The 11,023-nt window shown below is 38.7% G+C and overlaps 1 protein-coding gene across 1 annotated transcript; it reads right to left on the bottom strand.

Annotated features, from left to right (window-relative positions):
- Nucleotides 1-255: 255 nt before the first annotated feature.
- LOC132045432 (uncharacterized) lies at nt 256-1,281 on the bottom strand. Its single transcript, XM_059436013.1, has 2 exons — nt 1,053-1,281; nt 256-1,010 (listed from the first exon to the last, which is right to left on the bottom strand). Exons 1-2 carry the CDS (start codon nt 1,279-1,281, stop codon nt 256-258), a joined length of 984 nt encoding a protein of 327 aa, XP_059291996.1.
- Nucleotides 1,282-11,023: the final 9,742 nt, after the last annotated feature.

Below are 11,023 nucleotides of genomic sequence, written 5' to 3'. Positions count from 1 at the left end.
ATCAATCTTTCTTAGGTGGTAAGTGTAAGAACCCAGACCCTCAAGCGCATTCACAGTTTTCACATAGCCCTCCATATCATCAACATCAAAGTTTACCAGAATAGCAGCAAGAGCTTCTCCCAAACTTTCTTCTTCCATTTTATGTTCGACAACATCATCAATCCCATCAAACGAATCAATAACCGAGATATTCTCATAAGGACTTGGCAACTTCATCCCCTTACTTGCTTGGAAAGTCACCTCTTCATCATTTACTCAGAACTTGATTTCATTCTTTTCAGAGTCCATAAGCGCTCTGCCCGTAGCAAGGAAGGGTTTTCCCAAGATGATGGAAATAGCTTTATCAATCGCACAATCTAGAATAATGAAATCAGTAGGCAACATGAACTTACCCACTTGTACCAACACATCATCTATAATCCCAACTAACTTTTTGATGGATATGTCCGCCATTTGTAATTGCATAGAAGTCGGTCTAGGCATTCCCAATCTAGATTTATTGAAAATAGCAAGGGGCATTAGATTGATACTCGCCACATTATCACACAGAGCACAAGCGAATGCATGAAGCCCAATATTACACGGAATGGTAAATGCCCCTGGATCTCCCTTCTTCTGAACCGTGGTAGAAGCAATAATCGAACTCACGCAATGAGTTAGATTTACTGTCTTATGTTGAACGAACCTCTTCTTCGTAAGAAGGTCTTTCACAAACTTAGCAAATCCGAGCATCTCTTTCACAACATCTAAGAATGGAAAATTCACCGTTAACTGCTTCAACTGATCATAGAACTTTTGACACTTAGCATCATCATTCTTCTTTGCCAACCTCTGAGGAAAGGGAGGTTTTGCTTTGTACATCTGAGTCAAAGGGCGAAGAGCCCCTTTTATCATCTGTTTCCTAGTATTAGTAGCAACAGCTGGAATATCAGCAACTTTCTCTTCAACATGGACCTTATCATCTACTATAGGCACATCAGAATGCACCTCTTTTTCCTCAATAATCGGATCTTGATCAACCGCTTTCTTGTCAGCACCTTAAACTATTTTACCACTTCTCGTGCTAATAGCAAAAGTACGCTCCACACCGCCACCATTCTTTGAGTTTGGAATAGTATCACTAGGAGGTCCTTTCTTTCTAGCAGGATACTGCTCTCTGGAAAGGTCACGCATCTGCTGTTCAAGGTTTTGAATAGCCGCTGAGTGAGAAACCACTATCTCTGATAGCCCAGATAATATCTTTTCTGTATTTTCCTGACTTGCCAACACTTTTTCAAGCATTGACGCTAACCTCGAACTACCTTGATCATTAGACTACCCTTTTGGTGGAATGTAAGGGTTGAAACTTCTGTTTCTGAAGTTCTCATTGTTCTTGTTGTATCTACCTTGGTTCAATCCACCATAGTTGTTATTGTAGTTCTATTGGTTTTTGTTGTCGTTCCCTTGGTTGTTGTTCTATGCACCTTGCCCTTGTTGAGGCCTCCAGTATCTTTGGTTTGGCCCAGGAGCATCCCTTTTTGCTATGTAGTCTACATATTGAACATTCTCAACTAGCGAAGGGGGACCTCTTGATATGGAACCTCGTGGCATTGGTACATTCCAGGCGGCATGCCTGAGATATCTTCATAAATGTTCACCTTCTTTGCCTCTCTATCATCTAATCTCTTCGCCAGTAAAGAGATATTAGTGGCTAGCTGTGCCAATGTCTGTTGGGTCTCCTAGCTATCCTTCACAATAGTTTGGATCAATGGTGTCCTAAGTGATAACCCATCAGAATTACACGAATGTCATGCTTGGCTGTGTGTAGTCAATCGATCAAGTATATCAGTAATATTAGCATAGGACTTGTTCATGAAACATCTGCTAGCAGCATTATTGGTTATTGCTTAAGTCATAGGATCCAACCCTTTGTAGAATTTCTCCTTCAGAATATGATCTGGGAAACCATGGTTCGGACTCCTATCCAAATATTCTTTGTACCTCTCCCAAGCTTCAAAAAGATGCTGCCCATGACGTTATTTGAACTCGTAAATCTGATCACGAATTTTAGCTCTTTTACTCGGCGGATACCGCTTCCTGAGAAACACTTTGACCATCTCTTCCCATGTAGCAATAGAGTTTCGAGGCAGCTTTGTGAACCATTTTCTCGCTTCTCCGGCTAAAGAATATTTGAAAAGTTTTAGCCGAACAGCTTCTTGAGTAACCCCTTTGGATAGGATGAGAGCATACCTCCAGAAAGTTTGTTATATGTAAATGAGGATCGTCATCGACTGCATTCAGAAAGTATCCCTCTTGTTTGAGCATATGATAAAGGGATTGGTCAAACTTAATAGTAGAAGCAGTTACCCTAGGATGAATTATTCCAGATGCAAAGTCTTCCTCCGCTTTTGACTCATCCGCAAAAATGTTATCGATTAGAAGTTTGTTGTTGGCCATGATCACCTGGTTTGCAAGGTAGCAAACAAGTGGTGTTGGAATAGGACAAAAACTTTAAGAAAAGTTAACACTATTTAGTAATTTCAAAATCGTATTCCCCGACAACGGCGCCAAAATTTGATACGCTCAAATTACACCTTTAATTAGCGTAAAGTGGACGATGTCAAATATAGTAACCCAATAAGGTTGGGGTAGAATCCCACAGAGAATATAGTGTTAAAAGTTTACTAAAAAAGTATTATACTAATCTTGCAATCCTGGTGTATTCCAAAAAAGGGGTTTTATAAGAGTTTTGGTTTGTGGACTAATTTAAAGTGACTAGTAATTTAACGTTATAAATATATGGGTAAAAAGAACCAAGGTTGTGTCCCCGTCAGATAAAGTGTATGATCATGGGTCTTGATCTTTATATACTTCTAATGGATTGTTTGTATGGATGTACTTAACCTCTATGTGAATCTAGACTATTTCCCAATAAGAAAAGATTATTTCTTTCTATGCTTTTTCCAAAGATAAGAAAGTATGCATGAAGAACGGTTAATTATGCCAAGTAAATTCCTCTTATTCCTAAGTGAATTTATTAAACAAGGTTTAAAGCCTTGAGTTCTTGTTATTTATTCTTACCAAACCCTAGTTATTTTTCCAAATAGACCAAAGTTTATGGCGTTAGCTAATGTTTGCAACCACTAACTATATGATGAAAACGAAGAACAAATAAAACCTAACAATCCATTATGCGTATCTCAATCACAATCCCTAATCACAAAACACCCATCCTTGGGTTCACAACCTTAGTAAAGATGTGTAGCTAGTCATGGAAAAGAACAAGAAATAAAAGATTGAGGAATTCATAATTGCTTACTTTTGATGAAAAGAGAAATTAATAATAGTTGAATTGATGTTTGAAAGCTCCAAGAACTAAGGAATATTCGATGCTCTAAACCAAGAGTCAAAATATAACAGCTGATAACAAATAAAACCCTACATTGGACTATTTATAGGTTTCAAACATGAAAAAATTACAAAATTCGCGCTTAAGTCCCAGGCGGCAATTTATACGATCCGTATAACATTACACGGACCGTATAAAAATTACACGACCTTCAATCTTCACTTCTTCAGAGACAGACACAAACTGGTATTACACGGTCCGTATAATATTATAAGGCTCGTATAACTTGCTCGTGAAACTCCTTCTTCCAACACAACTTTCTGTCTTGTCTCCAATCCTTCAACACGTCCAACTATACGGCCCGTATAATATTATACGGTCCGTATAAGTTGCTCGTGTCTCACCTTTTTTCAATTTTGGCATTTTGTTGCCTTGTCCTCTTTTATACGACCACAGACATGGTCCGTATAATATTGTACGGACCATGAAAGTCAACCTTCAGTGAAAATTTCTGCAACTTCCAGTTTCTGAACTTGAACTTTACGATTTACCTGAAACACAACAAAACACATCAAAACAGCACATACTTGCCTAAAAACAAGTAAAACTTCTCCTAAAAAGGTACCGAATGTGCCATAATTTCCCGGCACATCAAGTACTCTTAGCTAAAGTTAGCTTTGGTGTATTAGTTGGGTTTGGCTAGAGGTAGTCAACCTTAGTTTCCTTGATTAGAGTTAGTCAAGTGGAGGTATTTGCAATCGGTGTATTGCAAAGGTTGAGGGACTATGGGGGTTAGTTCCTAGTTTGCTACCATTGTAAGGGTTGAGGCATTATGGGAGTTAGTTCCTAGCTTACGGTAGGTTGTAATCTGAAGTTGCTCGTGTAGTGGAGCCGAAATCCTACTGGGGTAGGTCGTGGTTTTTAATCCCTTGAGCAAAGATTTTTCCACCATAAAAACAGTGTCTTCTTTACTTACTGCATTGCATAAAGGAACTGGTACACAACCATGTCTCTCATACATTATTTGGTGGACGCATAGCCCATAACAATTAGTATCAGGGAAGGTGCTTTCTAAAAGGTTAACACCTAGAAAGAATCTGTAAAATGGCTGCTCCACCCATTATGGAAGAAGGTCAATCTGTCACCGGGCCACCCAAATTTAACGGAAAATACTATGGGTAGTGGAAGACTAGAATGCACGACTTCATCATGGCTGAAGACTCAGAGCTGTGGGATATCATCTGTGATGGCCCCTATATTCAAGTACACACAAGTGAAGATAGTGTAAAAGTCAGTGCCAAAATAAGGAAAGAATACAATGATGCTGACAGGAAGGCAGGGGAGAAAAATTATAAAGCCAAGAAGATCCTTGTGTGTGGAATAGGACCTGATGAATACAATCGAGTCTTAGCATGCTCAATTGCTAAAGAGATCTGGGAAGCTCTTCAAACTGCCCATAAAGGAACAACACAGGTGAAGAATTCCAAGATCGACATGCTCACCACAGAGTATGAAATGTTCAAAATGAAAAAAGGAGAATCTATGCATGATATGCACACTAGATTCACTCACCTCTACTATAAATGAGCTTCATTCTCTGGGAGAAGTCATCACAACCACCAAACTGGTAAGAAAGTTGCTTGGTGTGTTACCTGATTCCTGGGATAGCAAGGTAAATGCCATCTCCGAAGCTAAAGATCTCAGCACGTTGGTTGTCGATGAGCTCATCGGAAACCTTAAGACATATAGATTGAAGATGTCTATGAAGAAGGAAGAAAAGAATGAAATCAAAAGGGAAAAGAGACTAGTTCTCAAAGCGGCTAAGGAAAACTCAAGTGACAACGAATCAGAATTAGTATATGTCACACAAAGATTTCATAAATTGATCCGTAGAAATGGTTGAATCCAGAAGATGGGAAGCTCCAGCAAAAATCTCAAAAGAAATAAATATTCTTGCCATAGGTGTGGAAGACCTAGTCACTTTGCTAAAGAATTCCCTCTAAACAAGCAGAACAGCTATGACAGAACTGCAAGGAGGAACAAGCTTCCTGATAGAGAGTTCAGAAGAAAGGAAGCTACCGATGCTATAGTAAAACAAGCACTAGCTGCGTTGAGGGACTCTTCCAGTGAGTCTGAAGAAGAAGATGACAAAAGGGACCCATCAATGGTGGTCATAGAAAATGAAGCCTCTAAGTATGAGTCAATTTTTGCACTCATGGAAAAATCATACTCAGATGATAGTGATGAGAGTAATGAAGATGCAGAGGTGAATTTTCTTGAGGTAAAGAAGAAGCTGAAAGCCTACTCTTAGAATAAACTCAGGTCACTGTCAGGCATGCTAATTAATGCATATCATGCCCTTATCGCTGAGAAAGGTGCACTCGTTCATGAAATAAGTGATTCTAAATTTGAAAGAGACAATATGTTGATGTCAATTGGAGAGATAAGGGAACAAGTTGATGAGACCAATCAGCTGAATATTATGCTGGAAGGGGAATTGGAAAGGGATACAAAGGCGCATCTTAAAGGAATGAGCGAAGCCAGTAAAGCTCAATTGGAGCTCGAAGTTGAACTCAAAAAGGTAAAACTAAGTCTCACTATTGAGATTGAGAGAGGCAAGCAGTTAAAGGAAGACTTGAATAGAATCAAGCTCGATCTTGATAGAGCACTCAAGTAGACCTGTTCTTTTGATGTGATCACTTCCATGTACAAGAATAAGGGAATTGATAAAGAAAGAACTTATTTTGTGAAAGAGAAGACCCCCTACAATCCACACAAAGAAGTATGTCTCCACCACTGAAAATTGTTTGTGCACCCATTATGGACGAGCAGGTCACTACAAGGAGTCTTGCAAAGCAAGAATTGAATCGGTTATGAGGAACAGAGAGTTTATCGAAAGGAGAGTAAGTTTGGATACAAAAGGAATTGGTTCTCAAAAGAAAGGACCTTAGAAGGAGAAAGAGAATATGCTGCCTGTTTGGGCAAAAAGAAACCTAATCCATCCCTTCTATAATTATAAGGGACCCAAGATAGTTTGGGTTCCCAAATCCAAACACTGACATCATGTGTGGGCTGACGAGAGAGAGAAGAAAGGAAATAGTTAACAATATCTTGATTTAACTTGAGAAGTCTCTCCTTAAAGCCTTCACGGCAGGATGTGTGTCTTTGTCATCTAAATGGAAGGACACATCTCAATATCAGACGCTGTAGTTCAAAATTCAATCACTCCAAGGGAAGTAGGAAGCAAGAAGGAAGTTAAGTAAGATGACAAAGCAGAATGTGAAAATGTTGGGTCAAAAGGTGGATGTGACAGAAAAGGGGGTATCCACAAATGGGAAGTTCAGTACAGCGCATAAACAAGTTTTCGAATTGCCGTCAAAGATCGTGAAATTGTCCAGAGACCCGGTCTCTTTGTTACTATGGTTAGTAGTTCTCTCAGCATTTTCATATGTTTTTTAACTGCCTATATTACCAAGTCAGTCAAGCATCTCCGACTTTAAAATTAAAACAATAAATCCCTTGGATTGTCGCTTCAATTTTGAACCAATCCCCCCTCTCTTATATCTTCTCTGAACAGTCCTCTTTGACACCGTAACAGCAACTATAGGATCTCTCATTTTTCTCAAAAAAAAAAAAAATTGACCGGCAATCTCTCTCCTACAAAACGCCCTCTCTGGTTCACACCGCTTCACACCTCTTTCCTACGGCTAAATACTGCCTAGTGTGACAGACCACTATCTAACCAAAGCAAAATAGTTCCTGTGTCATCATCCTCATATAATCCAACTTCCTCAGACCAAAATACCAGCGACTCTGTTTCTCTTGGAGTCGGTAATTGCCGAACTTGGGAAAATCCACATCTCTATACGAGTTGTTTTACTCAAGTCAATAATACTACTCCATTGATAGTGATGAAAATTCATACCTATCAACATCAAACTCGAATGCACCTGATGAGAAAGAAAATGGGGAAAACCAATGGAAACAAAAAGTTCTTTTTGGAATGATGATTGATACAAGCTTGGGGGAGGAGACTGGCATGGAAGAGCTGTTGGAAATGTTGGAATTTCAAACTTGGACTCATCTTTTTACTCAATCAGCTCCTTACGTATACAAAACTGAAGTGGTTGAACTATATCCAAGCCTATGTCACCTTGATAATAGCACATTGGCCCTAACAGTGAATGGGACATATTTTGTGTTGAATGAATCAGTGCTAGCAGAAATTCTGGGAGTACCAATTGTAGGGGTAAGAGATGAGCTTCTACCTTCTTAAAAAATGTGATTGTTAAGAATGGATCTTCAGCTTGCACAAAAAAACTCTTCAAAAGAGAGATCGAACCTGTATATCAACTGCTTTTTGAATTTGTGGACAACGTGCTTATACCAAGAACTGGAGGAAGTGTTTCGTCACTCCAGCACATTTGGTTCTCATGGAAGCTCTATCAGCCTTTGAACCGATCAATCTACCAGCCATCATGATCGGACACATGATCAAAGCAGTGAGCATTAGGGGAAATGAACCTGGTCTTCCCTATGGCTTCTTCCTGACAAAGGTACTGGGAAAGCAACCTTAGGAACAACAAAGAACGTACTCTTTATGGCTAATCTAGTAGATTGCGAATGTGTCGTTGAAGGAACGAGTTCCACCAACTCTGTCCTGACCGAAGCCCTAAAGGTAGCAAATTCAGAAATTGAACAGCTAAAGGCTGAGAATGCTCTTCTGAAGGATCAGGGTGAAATTATTGATAGAATTTACGGGATTCTTCACGATCTAAATCATTCCCAGTAACCCATTCCTAAGAAAACTCTTCCCAGTTTCTGTACTTCCTTTTCTTTGTTGTCTAGTTCTATTCTGCTATGTGATAGTTTGTTTCCCTATCTCCTCCTGTTGGTACAATAGTAGTTCGTTTAACATATGATTGTACTGTTTAAACTACTATCTATCTTGTGATTACTATGTTATTGCACTTTTTTCTAGCTTTCCCTCACTTTCCCTTTTTTGATATTCTACTCCAGTGACTCGGTGTTAGTGTAATTGGTATCCTATTAGTTGTGTCTTATATTTGTTTTGATGATGCCAAAAGAGGGGGAAGATAGTGAGAGATACTATATAGTGATGAAATAGTGAGAGATACTATAGAGTGATGAAATAAATGGGCTAAAATTGAGGGGGAAAAACTGGAGGATTGACATGTGCTGTGATTGAAAGAACCTGTTAGTGGGTGAACTGGTTTTCGGTGTATTTTGTTGCTAACATATGGCAGGTGCATTGAAAATTATGGTCTGCATCGCAGGGGGAACAACTGGGATTTGGTTCTCAGGAGGAACATTGTTTATGCGTTTCTCATCATCAAAAAGGGGAAAATTGATAAGCTTAAGTGCATTTGTGTTTTGATGATTGCCAAACTGATTCAGAACCAGATAGAGACCTGGTCTGTGATCTGCTCTCTGTGCATCTTGCATGGTAAGCAGAGACAGTTGTAAAGCCGAGCTACTCACTGCACACAAGTACAACAGTTGAGCTGGCCCATGCTTTAGGTCAACTATTAAATGAGTGGTCTCTATCCATCCCACATGCTTCCCACTATATATACAACATGTTGCAACATATTGTGTATCACTCGAAAAACCTAATCTAAATTGGGCAAAAGTTGCCGTCACAAGATTTCAAGTGATCACAAGAACAAGTCACTTGCAAAACGGAAGAACCCGATCCAGATGCATGTTTAGTCTAAGTTCTTTATGTTGTTGTAAGTATTTGTTCTATTGTGCTAAAATTGTAAACCTAATCTTCCCAAAAAGGAAATTGTTGTAGGTATTTCATATTCTTAGTAGTTGTTAGGCAGTTTACCTTTCAATCTATTAAATGGTACGCTTGGCTAAAGTTGGCTTAGGTGTTTTAGTTGGGTTTGGCTAGAGTTAGTCAAGTGGAGGTATGTCACGACCCAACCGGAGGGCCATGACGGGCATCCGGAGCTAACCCACCCAGGCACCTCTCATCATACTTTCCCATCCATAACTAGGTGAGCCACATGGCTAACTCGCAATTCCTGTGCATCAATAATAATATCTTATCGGGCAAGAACACTTTTATATCAACATCGTCAACTATGCCTATATACATATACACAAGCTGACGAGGCTAACAAAATGATATACAATATACGAGTTGACGAGGCTAAAAGACAATTAGCTATACACAACTGTCTACGAGCCTCTAAGAAGAGCACGTAACATTACATAGACGGGATAGGGCCCCGCCATGCCCATATGTATATACACAAAAGAATAGTAACAACAGCTGCAGCTCCGAATCAAATGGAGCTCCTCTAAGCAGTCTCTGGATAGGCAGCCTAAGGATCAAGTCTATCTCCCTGTCCACCTGCGGGCATGACACAGCGTCCACAAACAAAAGGATGTCAGTACAAACAATGTACTGAGTATGTAAGGCATAAGCAATATGAAGGATAACATGAGATAGAAGAGTCAGGAGATAATAGAACCGTTTATACCTCTAGCAACGTTCATCATATTTACTTACCCTTTTCCTAATGTGAATCTTCCATTTCATACACATACATATATAGTAGTACCATACCCAACCATAGAGGTTCGGTGTCAAGCAAACCCGGCCATGGCAAGGCTCGGTGTTGTCCTTACCTAATTGCAGTGGTGTGCGCGCAATGAATATCATACCCGGCCATATAAGCTCGGTGTTATATGATAGCATTATATACATACATACATACATACATACATACATACATACATATATATATATATATATACATACATACATACATATATATATATATATACATACATACATACATATATATATATATATACATACATACATATATATATATATATATATATATATATATATATATATATATGTATGTATGTATGTATGTATATAGGAGTATCATCAAGATCATCATCATCATCATTTTCACTATATCTTCCCTTAGAGGATCAACTATCGTAGGATGGAACCAATGATATCATGAGAATACCAAGAACTATGAGCTTTTGTGATTCTAGAAATGAAGTCATCATGGAAGACATTATGGATTTCACGTGAAGGTATACAACAATGGGATCATGCCTTAAGAAAGAAGAGTTAGCCTTACATACCTTTATGTCTTCTTAACTACTTAACGCGCACCTCCAAAGCTTGAGAAATCTACATTTAAAAGGATTGATGCCAAGGTTAAGTCTTAAAGACACTCTTAAGTTCAAACTAGAATAATTCATGAGCTAGCAAAAATTGGGCAGCATTTTTCCTATTTCATCCACTTCTACCAAATTCCAAAACAACTCCCAAACAACAATGACATTATCAACAATACCATAATCAAGAGGCTTGATTCAAGTTAAGCATCATCCAATCCTCAAAACTCCTTGTCAAGGTCATCGATAACCATAGTTACACACAACACCATATTCACTTACATACAATACTTCCTCAACATTATTAGTACCACCCACAACAAGAATCATAAATCAAGTTAATTTACTACTCAAAATATCATTAAATCTATATTTGAGTTTCATCTTCTACTTTCTTCCCTCACCCAAGTTATTCAACAACCAAGCATGCTTATTATAATGAAATAGACATGAAAACTAACCTTTATCTCGTAGGAATGAGCTTTGGATCAAGTTAGTGGAACCCTAACCCCAACA

This window comes from Lycium ferocissimum, unplaced genomic scaffold (genome assembly GCF_029784015.1).
Source record: "Lycium ferocissimum isolate CSIRO_LF1 unplaced genomic scaffold, AGI_CSIRO_Lferr_CH_V1 ctg6661, whole genome shotgun sequence".
Lineage (NCBI taxonomy): Eukaryota > Viridiplantae > Streptophyta > Magnoliopsida > Solanales > Solanaceae > Lycium > Lycium ferocissimum.
This window is presented reverse-complemented; position numbering and strand designations above follow the sequence as displayed.